The following is a 21,784-nucleotide window of genomic DNA, read 5'->3' on the forward strand; positions in this document are numbered from 1 at the left end:
GTTTCAAGTGAGGACGCCCCAGTAAATCATTTTGCACCCTGCTTGTTCTGGCACCATTCCTTTTCTTGGGTGTTGTAACTCAAATTCCAAATTTTTATTTTGGACAAAAGACCCAAGTCACAATCCAGAGAGCACTACTATTCTCATTATTTAAATGTCTCTTTAACCTTACTTTATATCACATCTATTAGGGGAATTTAACCTTTTGAATTTTATTCTGCTAGCTGCATACAAACTGGTATTTTAAGCTCCAACACTGAGCTTTTGAAACATTGAGGCTTTTACATTAAATAAGCTTAAATCCAAATGAAAACATCTGGATTTCAGTTTCCTGAACTGTTTTAACTGAAAGAATGGAAGCTTCTAAACAATAAACTGTCAGAGAGTTTGCATTTGGTTTTAGTCAGTTTCTTCACTTTGGGCAAATAGGCTGTGAAGCATTTGATAATTCTGCGTTAACACCGCTTGTTTACGGATAGGTTTAAGTAGTTTTAATACTCCCATGATTCGCAATGTTAGCGTTTACTTCAGTTGTTAGACTGAGCAAGAGAACTCTGTCAGCTAAGTACATACTGCAGCCTCTTTTTGTATGGTTACTTACACACTAAAGCCATACAAATCTCACTGCGGTGGGGACAAACTGCTTCCCCCACTCAACAAGGGGAAAAATGACTTAAAATAAGCCCCTTCTAGATTTCAGGGACATGTATAGTTTTATTGTCTTTCTGTAATTCGTATAGATTCAGTTTGCTGATTTTCTTTGATATTTCAAACCAAGTTTCACTGTGCAGCTTTTAGGATATGAACTTCAGCAGCCAGCTTCACAAGGAACCACATTTGTAACCTGTTAAAAAATGCCTTTTTGTACAAGGAGCTTCACATATGTAATAGTATACTTCTTTCTACCATACAAGGAAAAGAATGACATTATTAGCTCTTAAGATAAAAGCAGGTAAACACATCACTACTTCACTACTGCATTAGTTTGTTAATCTAACTTTTGCGAGGGAGGATGAGAGAAGACAGAGGACGAGACAAGGAATAAGTCACTAGCAACTTTTTCCATCTCCCCAAATTCTGAAATTACTGGAAGAAAAAAAGAATAATAATCCACTTTAATTTACTTTTCTGTTGGTCTGCTGCCTCCTTCACTCTGAATTAAGTTAGCTGTTAATTTACAAGGATTGTATCAGTAGCAATCAGCATATATTCAGTTAATCCTTCTGAAACATATTTTCAAATCACTGTAAAGAATATTACTGTAAGGTTTTTAAATCCTACAAATGTTTCATAAGCAACAACTTTTTAAACCAGTAATTAAGAAGTTAAGAGACCATAAAGAGGAGTACTTTTATAAAATGTTTATTTCATAACTTTATTCTGTTCCTTTTTACATGTGTTAGTAATTAAAGTGTTTTTAAGAATTTTTCAAAGTCCCGTATAGAAGCTTTGGCAATCTCTGTACAAAACACCTCATCGGGCAAGGATACTAGCTGGTCCAGAGAGATGTAGCTGGGTTGTGCTGGGTCATACTGGGCTCTTCCCAGAAATGTAAGAAACATATGTCTCTCTTTGATTCGTAATAGCTTTGAGTTGAAAACCTAAAAAAGAAAGGGAAGAATCTTTTAAGTTGTCTAAATTTCAGACTCTGATCAATCTAAAATAAGAGCATTTTTTTAGACAAACTGAAAATCTAGGAAGAAAACAAGTAATTTGCATCTTTTCTTCTCATTTATATAAAACACTAGGTAGGTTACATTCATACATAAATTATCTAAATTCTAAATAAATGTTTCAATACAATATGCCGATATACACATACACGGGAAATGAAGAAGCAATAGAACTCTCAAGCATGTTGGTTTTTTTTATATATAATAACTATATAACTTTTGTGTAATCACAGCCAAGAAAGTGGAGAGGAGACATTCAGAAACAGGGAGCAAGAAAAAATAGCTAAGCATTTTCTGTACATTATCAGAAGTATTTATGTATACAGCCATATTCAGATGAGCATTGTTATAAGGAAGAAATGAGGAGGTGACCACATTGCATCATACAATTGAGTGAATTGCAGTGGCAACGGAAAAGGTGAGTGGCTGTCGCGGCACAGTGCAGTGGTTCAAAACAACCACTTGTCTTCTGCTGCACAGCAACGTTTACTTTTGAAGGTATTTGTCACAAAAGAATCGTAGACAGTCAAAGGCAAGAACAACGGTAAGGGAAACATGAAAAGAATCAGTGGAACATTTAAAAATAGAGAGAAGCTGAGAAGACAGATGCACAGTTAAGAAGTCTTAAAGGTAGAGATCTAACTTGACATTTCCTAGTAGCACAGCTGAAGAAAGAGACGCTGCTTTAAAGAAGATAATAGTGAGAACTTGAATGCTAGAGCAATGAAAGCAACCAGAGTTTTTACTAAAAAGGAGAGACTGCGCTACTGAAAGAAGGATTTCATGAGGAAACTAATTTATTTGAACTAGGACAGAAAGAAAAACTACTGTTCCTCCTCTGCCTTCCTTAAATTTTAAGAGGGATTCAGAAGATGTGGGAAAAAAAACCAAACAACTGTTAGGTTATACTGGTTATGAAGCTGGCTAATAGGAAGGATGGTTACAACAGCAACTGTAACATTAGAGAGGATTTGACAAAAAAAAAAAATCCAGTATGCCTCCTATTTTTAGCATTATTGTCATTCAGGATAAAAGCAAGAACAGATGGAGACAAGTACACATTTGTGAATGCACAAGTTAATGGCCAGACCATATACAGATTGAGTCGCACTAGCCATATCCTGGAACTCACAATTTTTGAGGATGGAAGGGAAGAACAGGGAAGAGAGGAGGTGACTGCACCAAGAACAAAGAGCAGAGAAAACTCTGCACTTACCCTTCCAAACAAAGGGAAGGAGCGCAAGACTTGTGGTCACTTACAGGTCAAGGAGGGCAAAAGTGACACATGGACTGGAGTTATAGCAAGCATCCTTGTTAAGTAAAGATATATTAAATAGCAAGGTAAGTAATCAAAATCCTGAGGACTACTTTTATTTCCCCATATAATTTTGGCTCTTTAGACAGTTAGATTAGACGATTAGATTCTCTACTAGACTTGCTTTAGGAAGAAAATTATAGCAGTTCAGAATTTGCAATTTGTGCTTTCTTTTTTTTTTCCTTGTAAGAAGCTAGTGTGACTGCATGTCAGCACTGGATGAAGTGACTATGCTTTCAACTTTTAATTTATGAGGAAATAACAGTAATGAGGAGATAGAAAAAACCAAAAATAGTCATCAAGAAACAAATCTATTTTCACCCCTGTGATTTTTTTAGCTATTGCTGCAGCAATAGGATGGTAAATGAGAATCTGATAGACAAAACTTCTCGTAGCTTTAAACTCTATTTTCAGATCCTACAATCCATAAAATTTATTTTTTAACTAGACAAATCTGAAAGAAATGGTTTTATATCTGTTATCTAATGAACATATCTTATGCTTTATGTGTCTTCCCTTGTGTTTCTTAGCTAGGTAAGATTTCAGGACAAGGAATCCCTACGCAGGCAGTACTCTCTTGCATGAATCCAGAAGAGATGAGCATGACTACTTCTGTTGAAAACTTAAAAATTCACAAGACTGAGGGTGGTGGTGTCACATGTGCCAGGGAGAGAAGGGCACTTCCACATTGTAATCCTCAATAGTTGCTGAATTGCTAATTAAAGTTTTCCCAATCAGAGTAAAAGCCACAGACAAGTTAAGTACTCACATGTGTCCTGCATACAGGGAGGCTCTACCTTCAGCACCAAACTAGTGAAGCAGCTGTGCAAAGAGCACATACAGTCTATTCCCAGATTAACAGCTCACCTGAGGAAAGCGAGTAAGCATCTGGTGGGGAATGCCCATTATGTTGTGTAAGTAGTCAAATGTCTGTTTGAGTCTCTTTTTACTTGCAGTTAAAATCTTGGGGGTCTTAAAGACAATCTGTTGAATTTCATTGCGTTGAAAACCAAGTTCAATCTGACAAACCTGAAAAAGAGCACAATTTTATCTTCAAAAGTTGTTTACAGCAAACTCATCTTATTTTAACATGCCACTGAAATAAACTTATGCAAAATTCTTCTACCCTTTGTCACACAGCAACAAGAATGCAACCTACAGTAATATTTGCCATTCCAGTTGTTCTCAAGTCAGTGCAAATTATTTATCATTCTTGATTAAAGTGTAGTTTGTTTACAGAATATCTCTGAACTAAAGATGACTTCTGTGAATGCTATGTATTTTTCAGCTTGTCTGAGAAAGGAACAAAAAAAGCTGTGTCTCAGTGTCCATGCCAGTTACAAGCATAAAAATTCTCCCCTAAAAGTCTTTTATCAGTTTCAATACCAAGCTGTCAAAAAGACACTGACTTTCTAGTTGTGGAGCTGTTGAGCTCTGTAAAACACAGTAATCAAATAGCTAATGACTACTTTTGTTAATGTGTTCTTTGCTTTGCTAATGTATCTAAGTCATATTTTTATATTAGGGAGTATAGTTTCAGTCCTGTAGTCTTCAACTGAAGTCTGCTGAAGCTGAAAAAAATGTGCAGAATATGTGATATATTCAATTTATTTTACAGTTGGTTAATGTCTAAAGTAAGATGTCTTTTTCACAGACCGCCTTGACTTCAATTATGGTTTCCCAAAAGGAAAACAAAACACATTTTTTCAATAAAATCACGAGCGCTCCTCCCAAAGCACAGAATGGCAAGCAGTTCATTGAGTTGTTGAGAAAGGAATTCAGCATACAAAAGTGTCTGATAACTCAGCCATTTCTTCTATCCTCCAGTGACATTTACAAGCAGCTTGTTTTCAGTCGTGAAGTGAGTGTGCTTGCCAGTCAACATAGCCAGACTTTCAAATCCAACTCAGGTACTTCTTCAGTTGGCAGAAAGGTCGTGCTTTTTTTTTTTTCCAGTTTGATGTGCCAAAATTGCAGCTCTTTTCCAAAACTGCCTAGCAAATACAAAGGAAAAGGCTTAGAATCTGGGTACTTCCAGATCCTTACAGGGAATTGTTTCTAGAAGTTACTATGATCAGGTCTTCCAACTCCTAGTTCTTTCTTATCTGTGTTATAAATATTGCATATCACAAGAAATACTGATCAACTAAGACAGCATTCAAGTATGAAGAGATGTTTTTGCACTTTAGTAGTGTCTTCCACAAATCTGAGTTGGCAGGGGTAACTTACGGCATTAAGATACACAACCAAGAGTAAGACCTGATGTTAAATCAGTGGAGACCTACAGCTGGCCCCACTGTGGAGGTAATTGTGGCAAGAATCTTGGGCTGTTCTCTTCTACTCTGTGAAATGGAACAGCTCTCCCGACATGAACAGTGAGCTCAAGTGTAAGTTGCTTTGACTGTACTCAGTTTGACAGCAAACATGTTTAATATTCAGTAACTCTTTAACCCACATATGCTAATATCCTTACTGTGTAAGCCCCAGCAATATTCTGCTGCATAACCTGCAGTGGTAATGCAAGCTTTCCAGTTTTACCCTCTCAGTGAATCTCTAATTGTGCTTGATGAAACCTTCAGAGGATGGAATAAGCCACCTCTCAGCTCATTTAGTCCATGATTGGTATCTTTTGACAACCAGTATCAGCTGCAGCAGTTATTTCTAAATAACAGCCCACTTAGAATGAGGGATACCACCAGGTCACTTCTGAACTGCTGGTATACGGTTTCACTTTCCGAGTACTGCCTTGCCTACCAGCAGCTTAGAACATGCAGGTCTGAACCTGGATTCTGAATTGGGAGTCATTCAGCCTCCTGAAAGGCTGGAGCTTCTACATATCAGTAGGTTCTAAAAATCCTTCCTCTCTCTCTCTAGAACGTGTTAAAAATAAGGATGCTGCACTTTACACTTTTTGGTAGACAGACAAGACAGTCGCATAGAACTGAGGATCTTAAAAAACACACTAATTATAATATACTGAATCCCTAGCCTGTGGAAACAATGTTCATTAAAAAGAAAGCACTATTAATTGGAACAGTCTGCTACTTTCCAATCTCCTCCCTTACCACACACACTTTTCAGATTGCAAGATTCCCAGTGTTTAATAGTTTCAGAGTAGTGAGACTATCTGAAAATTATATATTTTAATTCATAGTTATGTGTCATAGGATAATGAGATTTCTCAAATTGTTACACTACATCATGCTGTTTGGCCTAGATGGTTTTACAGCACAATAATTAAAGCAATACATAGTTATGTTTTCAAAGGGGAAAGGAGTCTCTGTGGGTTTGAAGTTATTTACCCAACAGTTGTTAATAATGACCATCTGCTATCAGACAATAGGTGTCAAATGCACATTTTGGCAGGCTAGCTACCTGCCAAGAGGAAAATAATCAAATGCATATTTCTTGCTCCTAAATCCTCACAGACAATCCAAGTTTGAAAAAAAAAAAAAAAAACATAATTAAGGGGAAAAAAAAAAAAAGGAGGGAGCAAGCCCTATTTTTCACTCGTTGTAAAGAAAGGGGTAACAATTTGTGTCATCACATACAACTTTTGGCAGGAAGGGACCTAGATGAAGTTTCTAACCTACATCAGAGTAGAAGATGGAATACGATACTGCTCCATGTATGCTGTAAGCTTGCTAGCTACAGAGGAAAAGAAATTGTTTAAAAAAATCCTCATTTTTTTTTAAATCTTTACTAAAATTATTTAATTAAATTCTTTCTGTGCAGGATTCTCCTCCAGGAATTTTATCTTCTGTCAACTCTTAAACTATGTGGATACAGAGTACACTTTTAGTACCTACTAATAAACTCACCTGAAGATTTTCTTTTACAGGCTCTAATTTGCCAGTCAGTAGCCTTGGAAGACGAATTACCAGATCCTTTGTCTACAGTTAGGAAAACACACAAAGGAAATATTATTACTCAAACATGTTTGTGAATCCATCTGTGGAAGAAAGATAAAGAGCTCATATAAACTTTTTTTTTTTCTATATGGAAGAGGGATGCACTTTCATTTGCATTTCATTTTATTTCTACCCCAAAGATGAGTTTGCATGAAGCAGCAGTATATTAAGATGCAAAAAGTTACTAAAATATCTTTGTCTGGAAAACAAAAAAAAAATAATGTAGCTGTTATAAAACAGACAGGAAGAGGGAGTAGAAGCATACCCCAAAAGTAGAAAGCATGCTCAAGTGCTCAATCTTTTTCAGTGCTCAAATTGTTTCTTCCCATCTTTTTTTTTTTTTTTTAAAAAAAAAAAGTAAACAAAGCACTACGTGATAGACAAATTCCACTCTTTCATAGCCTCTATCTCAGCATCTGGTTAGACAATAGTATTATGGCAATACAAGAAACTATTCCACATCCCCCAAGACACATGATTACTTGTAATCCGCCCTGAGTACAAGGCAATGACTAAACCCTTGTCCAGTGAGGTCTCTTACCTCAAGCGTGGAAAGGCCAGGATCAGGCACTGTGACAGCTATAGCTGTACGGCTACAGAAGCCAACAGAAGAACACAGGGTTCCACCGGGAACTAGACATTTGTTGCAATCCTCAGCTACTGCAGGAAACAACTGACACTGTCCACTTATTCAAGTCCAGCTACTACGTCCTCTGAAGATCCTGAAGCATGGTGCTAAATACCTGCTAAGCATGTAACCTGGGCAACTCACAAGGCAACTCAGGCGTTACCCTTAGTGAGCTGAGCATATGACTCGGCATTTAGTTTGATATGATATTCGCAGATTAGACTATTTTTCACTGATGAGTTAAGTGTTACAGTATCTTGAAGAGATGAAGAGAGCCAGCTAATTTTCTAGAAGTTAAAATGCTGCTTGCAATTTCAGCAATGGATTCAGTCTTCTGACCCATCTCAGATAAAACTGGACATACACATGCTTGTTTTACAATAAACGGCAGCGGATCATCTTCAAGAACTGTATTTCAGAATCTTTGAATGTTAGATGTCCATATTACTTGTACAGACAGTTAAAATAATGTTATTCTTCTGGTAACAGAGAGTTACATCGGTAACGTCACTAATGTTTGTTGATAACCTCCAAACACTTGAAGTATTCATGTTCCACGGCCTTATAGTTGTCACTGACAAAGTACATAAAGACTTCAATGTATAGTTTGTACCTTTTTTACACTGAGGCCAAGTTCATTTTTGAAGAAACCCAGTCGGTTATCCAGTCTTTCCACTGAAAACAACAGCAAATATGGAGCTCTTGAGACCATCTGAGCAATTTCTGCCTTACCAAATTTTTTTGATTTTAGGTAAGCCACTCTAGAAAGAGAACAAAAACAAAATAAAATCCAGTGATGAAAATTTTATTGCCTCCATTTATTCAGTACTTGCTTAAATTCCTCAGTGATATCTTATAAACGGACAGATGTTCTAGCATTAACATGCAACCCTGCCAAAAATAATTAGAGGGAAATCTGCAGTTATCATAAAAGCAAAATACCATCCCTTCCAATTAATTACAAGTAAAATAAACCTCAGAGCAGAATGTCAATACTGAAGACAGATTTTAATTCCTTCCAGCTGTACTTAAGCAGATAACTATGTTAACCTACATTTAACTACCAGCCTGTCTCCTAGATTGCAAACACATTAATAGATCATTACAGGGTATGGATAATAAAATATATACAGCCTTTTGCTATTTTAATGAATTCCATTTCTACTGCTGAAAGAACAAAGTACCATACCGCATACATCCCTGTTTTGCCAATAGCGGTGGAGTAGAAATACCATACAACAATGCTATCTGTAGAGACAGTGTCTAAAAAGACAATTCTAAATCAGCTGAAGTTACTTTTGTTACAATAGGTCCCTACTTTCAGTCCCTGGTCCAAGGATTTAGTTAAAAAACATCTGGTTGTCAGAAAGGAGAAGGAACTGACCAAAGTTTTTATGTTCAACAAAGCTTGCTTGCTTTCTCTCTTTCCAACTCAAAACGTTTTCCAAACTTTGTTGAATCAGTGAAAGTGAAATCCTATTTCAAGTACTACTTGCAGTAGATTGTTACCATGGCTCCCGGAAAAAGGAATGAGGGGAAAATACAGCACAGAAAATAAAGAGAGACCTGATTAACCCATGTACCACCATTTACAAAAAACTGAACTACAATTTGAAGAGGTTCCCTTTGGTTATAGATTAACACATACAGAAGTATTTGCTGTCAGATTAACTTAGAGCATACAAGAACTGAGTTTATCTGGCAGTAATTAAGATACTAAATAGACTGCAGAATATTCTGCAGAAGCAGATATTGAGCAAAATATGGGCTACATGTTAAAACATGTCTTGTGGAAAGAAGAAAATAAAAATACCTTCCAGTCACTACAACCTCCCTCTCTTTCCACAAACCCTCAAAAATTAAGTCATCACAAGCCAAAAACCTCTAGGCAGAAGATCTAAGAACAAGCTCTAGAGGACCAATTCCTAACTGGGCAGGCACCCCAACACAGAAGGTAGCAGCCTAGGCTCCAGATAATGCTGATGGAACTGGCTGCAGGAGCCTCAGAGACAAGGAGAGGTTAGGAGAAAGAGAAATGCAGAAACCAAAAATAAACAATTGGCCCTTCAAAAATTATCCCATTATGTTTTGAATGCTGCAGCTTGGCTATGCTATACTTCTTCCATTCAATTTTTTCAAGAGCACAACTGCCAAGCATCCCAGAAACATAGCTAAATGAGCAGATAAAAATTAAAACCTGTTACTTGTCCTGACTCCCCTCCACTTGTTTTCTGTTAACAAGTCATTAAGATTCACACCTGAAGCATTTCTTCACATCCTGGAAAAGCAAGAAGCTTAAAAGAGGGATGGCAAAATTTTAATAACCTGACTCTAGAAACTTGTATATTAAAGAAGCACAATCTTCCAACCTGATCAAGGTTTGAGATAACTTTGTGAGTGTTGGCACCAAGGTTAGCTCTCGTTCTACTACAGGGGTCAGCAGTTCTATGTAGCATGTTAGCAGTTTTAAATCATCATTAACAATACCGTCAAACAAAGCATCTGGTGCAGCTGCAGTACAGACACTGATTTGCAACTGTCAGAATTGTTATGAATTATGGAATGTTTTGACTTTTACAGTGTTTATCTGAAGTCAAATGCCAAACCTATTGAAATTTGTGTTTTGTTTCCTGGCAACATGGAATCCATAGCAATAAAACATTCCAGAGTTATGTAACCAATACCATGTCCATCTGCACTGAAGTGTTTATGCAAAGGTGATACTCGGCTTTCAAAAGACAGCTATCTCAGACACATTCACTTCGCACCCTCTGCAGCACACTTACTTTAAAGCTTCCAGGAAAGCATTCACCAATGCCAAACAGAGAGAAACTTCCCGAACAATGAAGAAGAAATTGGATTGCCCTGTTCAGCCTATGCTTCACTTACCAGGTAGTGCCACAGGACAGTCACCGAAAAGCAAAACTGACTTCATAGCAGACTTATAATGTTTATTATAGAAAGAAATACTCTCTTCAGAAGAGTATAAACAACTCTGACATCTAGACAACGACTGCTGAGAAATGGCACAGGTTTTTTTTTTTGGATATTGCTTTTGAAAGGCCACTTACTGAACAGGAGGATGGAAGAACAGAGGAGAAAGAAGAGAAGTCAGGTCTGTGTTAGACATAAGTCTACTAATGTGCCTGTTTCCAAAAAGCCATATTTTTAGATTTCTGTCTTGGACAGCTACTATGTGCAAGAGCCAAGCAGAAAGACTCTCCTTTCTGGAACTTTTAAAGACCAAGATGTTTTGAGTTCATTACAAACTGCACACACACACGTTGTTCTGTAAAAGAACAGTTGAATTAATGCAAACCTGTCTGCAGTAATTTTAAGAATAAAAGTCAATTTTCCTGCAATTTTTTTCTATAACAACACACCTAATGGAAGTATGAATCAGAAGAACAAAGTATTTCAATTTCAGAATCAAACTTGTTATAGGAATAAACAAATACAGCTGAGTAAAAAAAGCTAGGATGTCTACAACTGCAAGACACAGATAAGATAATAAAAAAAAAAAAATACAACCCCATAGTCTGGTGCTACTACCATAAGTCTCTTGTGTCTTAATGGGACCCCACCTGCAAAAATCTGGAAGGAAATACTAAAGCCAAGGAATACAGAGAAGCTGTTTGTATCCATAAACCAACAAGGAGGATGAGGAAAGAGAGCAACACGATTACAAGCCACCACACCATCCTTAGGGCAAAGCACCTTTGCAAAAAGCGACTGTAGATTCACGAAAATACAGGCTCAAAACCTACATTCAGTTATTTCAGATAAAATGAAGAGTTAAGAATAACTTTTTTTTTTTAAATAGATCATTTATATTATTACAATACATTATGTTAAAGATCTTGAATATTTTAATTCCAGTTATTAACTTTAGGAAAATTTTTCTTCAGAAGTGAAAGGCTTTCTGCCACAAATACAAACCTCATCTTTAAAGCTCTAGAACTAGTCCTCCAAAGTTAACAATGCAAAAACACTAAGGACCGGCTTCTGTGAATAGCTACTAACAGTTAAAACCATAAGACCTCAACTTGACCAGCACCAGCACAGGTATCTCAGTCACTGCAGGATGAAGTCCAGCATCCTGGCTTAAGCCACTGAGGGAACAGTCAAAATCTGCACTCATGCAGCCCAGATGCACACATACAGTGACAAAACAGGACAACAATGCTTGATTTCCAACACAGAGAGAATGGACAGCTGCTATCAGTAATGTGTTAGACCATGCCACGTAGATCTGCCACAGCTCCTCAATATTCTTATTTTGACCACCTTTATCCCTTTAACTCAGCTACAGGTTTTTAAAGCTACTTTAAGTACCAGTATCTCTAAAGCTGACCAGACAAAGAATTCTTAATGAACTAACAACTGCCATTAAAGAGGAAGTCCCACTGTTGGTAGAGAATAAGAAATACAATTACAGTTTCATTCAGACAACACTTGAAATACTGAAATCATCAGACTTCAGTCAACTGACACAAATCTCATCACTTTCCAAGTCATGCTGCTGGAGGGAGAGGAGTATATGGATATAGTTGTCTTACTTCTTCAGCGCTTGCTTTCATTCAAGTAGTCCTTATATTCAGAACACAGTATTTTCTGAAGTTAGTGTTCTCTAGCTAGATCATGTGAAGTACAGTCTGCAGTACACAGCGTCCACATTTAAGACATTAAAAAGAGCAGAGAGGAGTAGGAGAGGGTGATACAGAAGACAAAAGTTTGACAGTAAATGGAGAAAGCAGCTTGTTTCCCCTAGAGTCTCAGAAGAAAGACCTACAAACACAATCACTTTTCTATTAGAGAAAAAAAAAAAGCTTTAAAAAAAAAAAAAAAAGCCTGCACAGGCAGGCCTGCAAAGGCAGCTGCCTGCAAAGGCAGCTAACTAAGTAAGCTTTGGTCTAAGATACAAAATCTTCTGAAGAGACTGGTATTTACCCTTATGCACAGACAAGCTGGATGACACTGAGGAAACAGTCTAGGACCATACAAGTGTGAACACACAGAAAAATTAGTTCATTGTAGTCTTGTGCCCAGTTTGAAGTGGACAATAGGAAAAAAAAAAAGTCACCAAATGTCGCTGCTGCTATTAAAAGCAAACATAGAAGATATCTGGTCTAGTTATTTTACTGCAGAATTCACAAGGTATGGGTAGACATATCATCTAGAAGAGTGGTTTCAAAGCATGACTGAAGAGGTTAATATTGTCCCACAACAGGTAAAGCCTCAGGGACCAACAGTGCATTTCAGAATTTAAGCTGACACAGTTAAAGCAAGTGGCCCAGGATGGCAAGCTGCTTCCTCTGTGACAGACAGACAGGGGTGAGCAGTAAAATTTGTTAACAGTTAGTTTTCAGGTGGATCAAGGTGTTGATTCGACTTATGATACCACCACATCTCAATGCTGACTGATTGGAAGGCACAGGAACATGGAGCAAGGGATCGAGTGTGAAATGAAGCAGCAGCAACACAGGTTTAGACAAGGTTAAAACAAGTGGGAAACCAGATCTTCAAGCCAATGGGCTAAACACCCTACTGCCATTGGAAAGGCTTACCTGGTTTCTAAAGCTTCCAGATCTTCAGCAAGGATGTATGGATTTTTGGTCAGGAATGGTCCCAGCTGATTGTCTTCTACACCAACATCCTTAAGAAACAGAAGTATTTTTCTTATATCTTTTTCAAAGTCCAAGGTCAGTAAGAGTTGACCTGCCTTTTGACGTTTCTCCACTTGGGATAAGTCCACTCCTACAACAAATAAAATCATATACTGTTTTAATTAAACACAGACCCTACTTCCTATAAATGTTTCAGGAAGGCATGTTGAAATTTATAGGACTGCTCCTTTTTTTCACTGATTTAGCATATTTCAGTTGCTCAACACAGCAAGGTCACAACATCTTGTATATTCTGGAAAGATTCCAGATCAAATAAGCAGTCATTTTAGATGCTTTTGTTAAGTTTATTTTTTGAAGGAAGACATTTGCAGTGAATCCTGCACATGAGGAATCAAGTACACTAGTACATGCCACATGCAGAGACCTACGTTTGTTGCACAGAAGTATGTCTGCAAGGAATTCCCAACTCCATCATACAAGGGAAAGGGACAATTTTGCACTGAAGTGACTTTGGATACTGGCTCACACACAACAATTTGTTACTGCATGGGGCCAGATTTCCCTCTCTCAAATATTTATTTCTCCAACCTCCTTCTAGTGTTCCTTGCACTTCTGGGAAACAAGGAGGTGACCAGCAATCTTGAACTCTGCTATCCTTGCAAAGTCTAAATGCTTTTTGATGAGAACTGAAGTTCTCTTCCATCCTTTCCTCCTTGCCTCTCCAGTTTTACTGTGCCCCACTTCTACGGTTCTGCACAGCAACTGCCCTCCTTCCTTCCTTCCAAGGATGAAAAGCTGCAATTTCTTTTGCAGCAAATTAATGCATCCTTAAGGAGCCCAAAAGAAGAGAGATCAATCAAGTTACAAAAAGTCCTCCCCACCTCCAGAAGCTGTGGGAGATGTCTCCTTCTAACATCCACAGCACTAAGGAACTAAAGCTAGCCGGCCTTGTCTTCAACTACTACAGCACTGCTAGTGAGTCATGCGGTCCCCTCTCTTTTTCCATTTACCCTGGATAATGTTTTGCTGCCCTTAGCGATTAGTCACTGTTCCTATTTTCAAGTTTATAAGTGACTAATAAGATCAAACCACAAGTTATAGAAACTACAAAGCTCCAGATATAGGCAAACCACATGAACAAAATCACACATACCTAGGTGGACAAGTTTTGCCAGAGTTTCCGAGTGATCAACATAATCTCGGAGCGTGGAAGATTGAAGGGGAAGAAGCGGTTCTGCGATGATCTGCATGGCTTCTTCTTCAGAAATCTCCTCCAAAGCAGATGAAGGTTGGATGTCATCCCAGTCTAAGCAATAAATATAGACGACCCAAATGCATTTTGTGAACAACAAAGCTGCTCCCACCAAATGCTATACAGATCTCTTAAAATTCATTTCCAAATGCAAGAACACTGTGCATGAGATGAACAGTCAATCTATTATTATTTGAAAACATATGAAAGCAAAGACTCTCCCCGCAGTTTTTGTCTCTGTTCCCTCTCCATGTCACTGCCCATCAACTCTTGCTCACATGGCCAAATCTGAGTGTGGTACCCAGCAAGCTTGCCTTCAGTCTGCTGCCTTGATCACTAGAGATGACAGATCACATCGCCTTCTTGAAAAACAATTTTCTCTCCTGTCTTCATAAATGCATTCTTGCCTGATCATATCCAGATCAAAGGCTACTGCAAAGATTATTTTTCATAACCTGACAAGCCTGCTACTCCGTGCCTCTTCTGAATCTGATGCCTGAACCACAGTTGTGTTAACTCTCAAGGCGTTTCACAGTGAACTCCAACAAAGCCACCATGTCTTACCCATTACAGAAAGACTGCTGACTGCCACCACCTTTAACAGCTAAAGAAATTAAGCTCAATTTCCTACTCATTAAGGTTTCCAAGTGAACACCATTATGCTTGTTTCCCCTTAAGTGTTCAAAGTCACAGAGCTCAGAATCTTTTAAAAAATATTTGTCTAAACTGATCTATTTTTCCATTGACAAGAGCTCACAGAAGCTAGATCAAGATTACTGTTTTGCAGGCTGGCTGCTAGAATCCACCTCAATTATCAAACTGATTTCTAATCAACAGCCCTAATTATAAACTCCTCAGGATGGGCATCTTCTGTGCCCTGTACCTTCACACAAGGACCTCCTAGAGACTAGGGTAACACTCTTCCATGTCAAGAAAATAAAGCTACACCAGAACTACCAAGACAGGTTCCAAAATAAGTAGGAAGATCTTATTGTTCCAGGAAGAGTTGCACAACTAGCTCAATAGCTGCTGAAGGTCTTGCTGCGTCTTCTTCTCAAAACCCCAGAAACAAAAACATAGTAACATGTTTTTAGCAACATTTACACCTTAAACAGTAATAAGAACTCTCTGGGCATCTATATGGATATTAAGTATTTCCTTTCAACTTGTTGAGGACTGAACTAACTGACACCAAGGTCCATTCAGGAAGCATAGATGTCCTTTCTTTGCCACTTTAAGTTTTTTAAACCTCCTATCAGGAGCATATAACACACCACAAGTTGCCAAAAAAAAAAAAAAGTTAGCAATTATGTTTATTCCATTATATACATTGCCAGCTGGGCAAAATGCTCCACACACATACACACACCAGTAAGTCTGCTGGCAGACAAAAATTTGGCACGTAAATAAACTGCACCGCAGGTGCAGACACAAACGAGCTGGCTGACCTGTCAGTACTGGTGCAGCACTGTTTCCAGAACCAGCTGCACAAACACACAGATCTCAGTTGCAGCTCTGAGCCACCCCAAAAATAAGCTCTGTAGGATCCAAGTTGGCTAGACTCAAAGCTGAATCTGAACATAGAAGACTGCTTAGTAATTCAGAGCAAGGTTCCTCAGTACACTAGACTTGTTTTCAGAGGGTGGTATTTTTTTTAATCTTTGCTTAGATGTAAGAGTAGAGAAAAATGAGGCAATTTCCTCAGGGCAACAACACCAAGGCGACCTTGTATCTATCTCCTTTCCTCAGGAGACAGCTGGAAGTGCATTTCTCATCAGGGCAGTGTTCAAGCAGGCTTCACCCGCTGCTGCCTCCTGTTGTTCGTCCCCGATCATTCAAACGGCTTCGGCCTGCGAGCTGTTTCAGGGGTGGCTTTCCTGACCCTTGCTCAAAAAAAAAAACCAAACAAACCAAATCCTTTATTTTGTACCAGCACAAGTATGAGGGAAAGGCAAATGCTCAGCTGCTGAAGGTAGTTATGAAAAGAAAAGCCTTTCAAAGAGCAGCTCCACTGGCATTTCTACCCTAAACATTGTATATTTATTTCACCTTGAGGTGTTCTTTGTATGCTAGAGTGACCACAGGAACTCTGCATTAACTGTGGGGCTAAAAAGAAGCGAGAGTCAGGAACTTCAGATAAATATTTCAGATGAATAAGCCAAAATAGGAGAGTCAAGGGTAATACTGAAAGCAGGACTTGGAGATTCAGGAGAAATTGTATCCCTAAGGCCTCTTACCTTCATACAGTACTTTTGCATTCAGATCAGGCAACGTTTCTGCTTTTGTTTGCTCCTGTTTTACTGGTGAAGGCAAGTTACTTTCGGGAGAAGAAAAGGATCCATCCTTGGCACTGTCAGGCGGAGAACAGCTTCCTCCAGACACACGCCTGTACGCCCGCAGTCTCCACGGAAGAACGTCATTTCTAGAGGGCAGCAGAGCCAGCGGGGCGAACGCACGGCATGCCTGCGCCGCGCCGCTGCGGCCGCTCGGCCTCCCGGGGAACTCGGCAGCGGGGGCCGCCCGCAGCAGGCAGCGCCAGGCCCGCCGAGCCCACAGAGCCATCTTCCCCCTCCTCAGCACCGCATCCTGCTGGGAGAGAACGGGCTGGGGAACAACGCAGGCGCGCTGCCTCGCCTCGCCTCGCCCGCCGGGCTGGGAGCGTGAGCGTTACCGCCCTGAGCGCTAAAGCTGAAATCGCTCGTTACAAAGCACCGAGCAGCTGCTTCGCAAAGACTTAAACCCTCTCCGCGGGCCGGGGCCCTCACCTCACCTCACGGCGCGGCGCAGAGCAGGCGGGAGGGAAGCTGGGCCGCGCTCGCCGCCCCAGCCCGGCAGCCTCTGCGCCCAGCCCGGGTGAGGGCGTGCGGCTCCGCACGCAGCCAGCCCGGCCCGAGGGACGGAGGAGGGCGAGCGCGGCCACCCCCGGCCCTCACCACGCAGCCACACCGCGGCCGCTGCCACCCGCCAACACCTCACCTTCCTCACGCGCCGCTCCCGCCCGCAACCCGGCCCACCTGCGCGCCCCCCGCCCCGGCCGCAACTCGGACGAGACTATTCGGGAGCAGTGAAAGGGGGGGGCACGCAGAAAAAGGTCCTTCCCACTGCTTGCTTGAAGGGGGCGGTGTGGTTCCGTCTCCCCTCCCCGCTCCATTCTTCCTTCCCAGCGTGGGCGGCGGGGCGAGCTCCTCCCCTCGGCGAGGCGGGCGCGGTGTTTCCCTGCTCAGCGGCGTCGCCTCAGCGGGAGGTGGTGCGGGCGGCCGGCCGGGCCGGTTTGGGTCGCGCCGCCCTTCCCCTCCCGGCTTCGGGAAGAACCAGAGCCACGCTGAGGTCGAGGGGAAGGGGGCGAGATGGCGTCGTGCGTGGGGAGCCGGACCCTGAGCAAGGACGACGTGAACTACCGCCTGCACTTCCGCATGATCAACGAACAGCAGGTGGAGGACATCACGCTGGAGTTCTTCTACCGACCGCACACCATCACCCTCCTCAGCTTCACCATCCTCAGCCTCATGGCCTTCGCCTTCACCAGGTGCGCGGCCCCCGGCACCGCCGCCGGGACCCTCCCGCCCCACCCCTGGGTGTCGGCCGTGGGGCGAAGAAGGGGGTTCCCGGGGCGGGGCCCGGTACCGGTTCCCCCGGGGGCGAGGACGGGCGGCGCGGCCTGGGCGGGCGGCGGTTCCTGCTGGGAGCGGGTTAACGGGAGGCTCGGTGTCGAGCCGTGGGCCGCTGCGTGCTCTGCGGGCTGGGGTGCCCGCTGCTCGGGCGGGCTTCCCTTCGGGGAGCGGGTGTGCTGGTCTGCTGGGAGCTTGTTGCTCGTTTTGAGGCTCCTCTGTTAAGGTCTTTACCAAAACGTGTGTTTCAAGCAATTGCCCAAAATGGCCTTCATTAGACTGTCAAGAAGCCCAGCAATGACATCACTCAAGTAGATGATTTACCAAGCCTTCGGTGGACAGGAGTGACTTTTTTGTGTCATCGTTTTCATACAACATGCTTTGTCTGTGACCACTCACGTGCCCTGGTATGGATAGGCTTCGGCACGTCCTTTCCCCACCACAGGAACAGCTCGGTGGACTTTGCCACTGCAGTCATTCATGGAAATAAAGCTAAGAATGGGCACAGTTATTTTCAAGAGCCTTATCTGTAAACAAAGGGTATAGCAGTGCCATCTGAAGGGTATCTTGCAGTATTTTTCTAAGTTGTGCATACTTTTCATTGCCCTCTACTGACTGGGTCTGTGAAGATGGTAACAGAATCCTCCTTTAGGCTAAATCGTGTGGTCTCTGGGCAAACAGTGGTTCCTGAGAGGTTTTTGCTGAGTTGTGCAACCTGTTTTGGGCTCATTTACACTTTTGTGGCACTGTATGTACACAATCACAGATTTCAATGGCCTTGTTGATTAAACTCTGCATTTGACAGAACAATGTCAATTATTTGTTCCCTAGGCCTGATCTATAATTCAGTCTGTAATCTTCTATCTTGTTCGAAGAATCCAAATGTATCACTTATCAGCTGTGAAAACGATGGTCAAGCCTGGGTTGAGCTGAGAAAGGAGCATAAGGAAACACAAAACAGTGTAGCTGCAAATGGTCTGAGGTGCGCCTTTTCTTGTTTCAACTTGTGTATGGCCTCAAGGAAGATATTTTTGGTGAACACATCCGTTCTACTTAGGTAACAAGAGCTAAGCTAAGGTAGAATATCTCAGGGCCCCATTCTTAACTCTTAAATTGGAGAGGTGTTTTTGTCTTTGGTACAATGTTTAATTAGAGACCTTTGCTACAAGTTCTCCTCTTGTCTTGTTTCCCCCAACCAAATCACTTTTCTCACTCTAGGGCTAATTTAGGTCAAACTTCTGAGTTACTAAAGGATTCTCATCCAGACATCGTTCTGAAGGATTAATGGAATTGATCGCTTGCCTTTGGGGAGGAAAGAAATTTTGCTGTTAATTCTTTCAAGCAGAGGATGAGCCGAGCTGCAGTTTAAAAACGATGGAGTCTTTTGGGCTCGAAGAATATTGCTTGACTTCTGGGATGTTAGTTTGCGTTTTTTTCCAAGAGGATTTCTAGCTTTTCTTTCCATTTGTCTTGCTAGCTTTCTAACTCTGCCTTCTGTTTTGTTTTCTTCCCCCCATCTGTCTCTGCTCTGCCTCACTTCCTGTGTTTAAATACCCATTGACTTATCTTTAACTTTTGTCTGTTTCTCCTCTTCTCAGGTTGTGGAAGGTACGCTGATTTTTCCCTTTTTTCTTTTTTTTTTTCTTTTCTTTTCTTTTTTTTTTTTTTTTTTCCCTTCCCCCATCCCCATCTTCTGCTATTTCCAACTATTGCAGGAGTTTCCAGCACCAAAGTGCTGCCTATGTTGCCTTATTTGGGACACTGCCCAAACCACATGTAATCTTTGAGAAGTTGGGAGGTTTCCCACATGGTTACAGTGTGTGCTCCCAGGTCTGGTCTTTATATTCCCTTTATATTCAGCTTGTTGCATTGAGTTTCCGGTGACAGTGTTCCTATTTCCACCTCCTGGGCCCAAGGTGCTGTAGACTTCCCAGTAAGGTGTGACAAGTTATTCTTTGCTTCCCCTGTGCTGTCAGTTGTTCCATAGCTCTCCTGGTCCGTTTGTTAAGCAGGGGGTTTTCTATCATACATTCATAGTGATGTTGTTAAGTAAAATTAATTTTTTTTCAGGAACTTCAGCATTGGCAGAGGAAATTCTGCTTCTTTTAATGTTTTTCTTGCCTCTTCTGTAATTGTTTTATGTCAGAAATATGGGGGAGTTCAAACAAACTTAGAAAATACTTTTCCCTTGAATGTACCAAGCCATAACATGGAATCTCCCTTGTGATCACTGAGAGCAGTTGGTACTGTCTTTGGGCTGACAGATAAAGGTGAAGCTGAACTTCAAATAGCAATAATAATACAGAAAAAGAAATGTGTGTTTAACTTCTCCATGTTAAAGTGGGGAGTAGAGAGCGTTCTGTTTTTTTTTTTTTTAAGCACATCCTTCTAGTGCTTCTGACAATGGCTGCAGCTCCCTTGGTTATTTCCTGCTGAATGGGGCAGACACAGGCTCTTCTGCTTCCAGGCTGTGCCCTGGAGCAGAGGTGTGAAGCGGCTCTAGCTTTCCCTGTCCTCTTCCTCCCTAGAGAGAGGGATGTGGCCTTCTCTGAGCCTGGAGGCAACCAGCAGGAGGACAGGTGGGTGCTGGAAGGGATATCTTGGGGGGCGCAACAACAGGTCTGAGGAAGGTGACAGACTGATAGCTTCTGATGTGAAGCTGCGGGGTTTATGGAAGCAGGAGTAAGACCTATGAGGATGTAGGGCTGTTGTCTTCCACATCTCTTGATTAATGGAGTTGGCTGAACTGGATTATTGTGCATTTGGGGAGTTTATGGAAATTCTTTTTGTTTGTTTGTTTTCTTTCTCAAACACACTCTAAATTTAATGTCCTAGCTATTTTTTCCTCAGTTTGAGTATCCTCATTTTTAAAATTCATGATGTAATAACTTACTAGTTTACATTTTGGTAATGTTCCAGTGTAATGTAGTGTTCTGGAGCAGGAGAGAGAAAAAGGTTATGCAGTTACTATGTGCTTTGTTTTTGTTTTTGTTTTTTTTTTTTTATGATTTCTTCTCCAAAAAGCTACAGAATTGAAAAGTGCGCAGGTTTAAATTGTGAGAATTTTCATCTGTCCTCCCACGCCAGCGTTAGGAGCCTTGTTTTTGCTTCATGAATGCTTATATTTCAAAGTCAGCATCAAAGTTCCTCAGGCTAAGTAAGGAGATGATTTAGCACATTTTCTTGATTATTGTTTGTGTCTTTCCCCCAGCAGTTATTTTGCTTCCCTGGTTTTTTTTTGGCATTCCGCAAAATAGCTCTTGCAGGCAAACACTATAATTCTCATCCTAACTAGTGCACAGAGGTGAGTCTTTTGCTCCCACCTGTTTTTACCTGCTTCTGGCAGGAAGACTGGATGTCTCTCCCTTTTGAAAGGTATCTGCGAGCCAAAATGAAATGCTTCTACCACTCATTTGGAATGCAGTGCAGTTTAACACCGCATACAACATCTTGTTGATTTTGGGGGGAAGTGGTGCCAACATGACTAGGACAGCTTTCCTGGAGCTGAGTATTACTCAGAATCCTGATATGCAAAAGTGAGGACCCTTCAGCCTAGCTGGTGCGACCATTAAGTGATGCGATCACAGTGTCTTTCACTTTTTTCCTTGGCCGTGCTGAATTGTACAGTCATGTGACTCTGGTAATTTGTTCTCCCTTCAAATAAAAAAAAAAAAAAAATTCCCCCACTTGGTGGCACCTGTGACAGCACGTGCCTCTATGTTGTTTGCATGTGTTAAAACAGGAACATGGCTTTGCTGTCTGAGCCATCA

General features: G+C 41.0%; 2 protein-coding genes across 4 annotated transcripts in view; one reads left to right on the forward strand and one right to left on the reverse strand.

The window, feature by feature from the left end:
• Positions 1 to 1,346: 1,346 nt before the first annotated feature.
• MTERF3 (mitochondrial transcription termination factor 3) lies at positions 1,347 to 17,182 on the reverse strand. The gene is made up of 7 exons (XM_010124517.2): positions 16,644 to 17,182; positions 14,308 to 14,460; positions 13,095 to 13,284; positions 8,141 to 8,288; positions 6,810 to 6,881; positions 3,856 to 4,017; positions 1,347 to 1,601 (listed from the first exon to the last, which is right to left on the reverse strand). Exons 1-7 carry the CDS (start codon positions 16,966 to 16,968, stop codon positions 1,407 to 1,409), a joined length of 1,245 nt encoding a protein of 414 aa, XP_010122819.2. The 5' UTR covers positions 16,969 to 17,182; the 3' UTR covers positions 1,347 to 1,406.
• Positions 17,183 to 17,383: 201 nt separating this feature from the next.
• Positions 17,384 to 21,784, forward strand: part of PTDSS1 (phosphatidylserine synthase 1) — a 33,953-nt gene continuing 29,552 nt past the window's right edge. For all 3 annotated transcript variants that reach the window (XM_086741064.1, XM_086741065.1, XM_086741066.1), the window contains exon 1: positions 17,384 to 17,932. In XM_086741064.1, coding sequence (XP_086597190.1) covers positions 17,754 to 17,932 — 179 coding nt within the window. In that variant the 5' untranslated portion in view covers positions 17,384 to 17,753. The remainder of the gene's footprint in view (positions 17,933 to 21,784) is intronic.

The sequence above is a fragment of the Chlamydotis macqueenii genome, chromosome 2, assembly GCF_036417535.1.
Source record: "Chlamydotis macqueenii isolate bChlMac1 chromosome 2, bChlMac1.mat, whole genome shotgun sequence".
NCBI lineage: Eukaryota > Metazoa > Chordata > Aves > Otidiformes > Otididae > Chlamydotis > Chlamydotis macqueenii.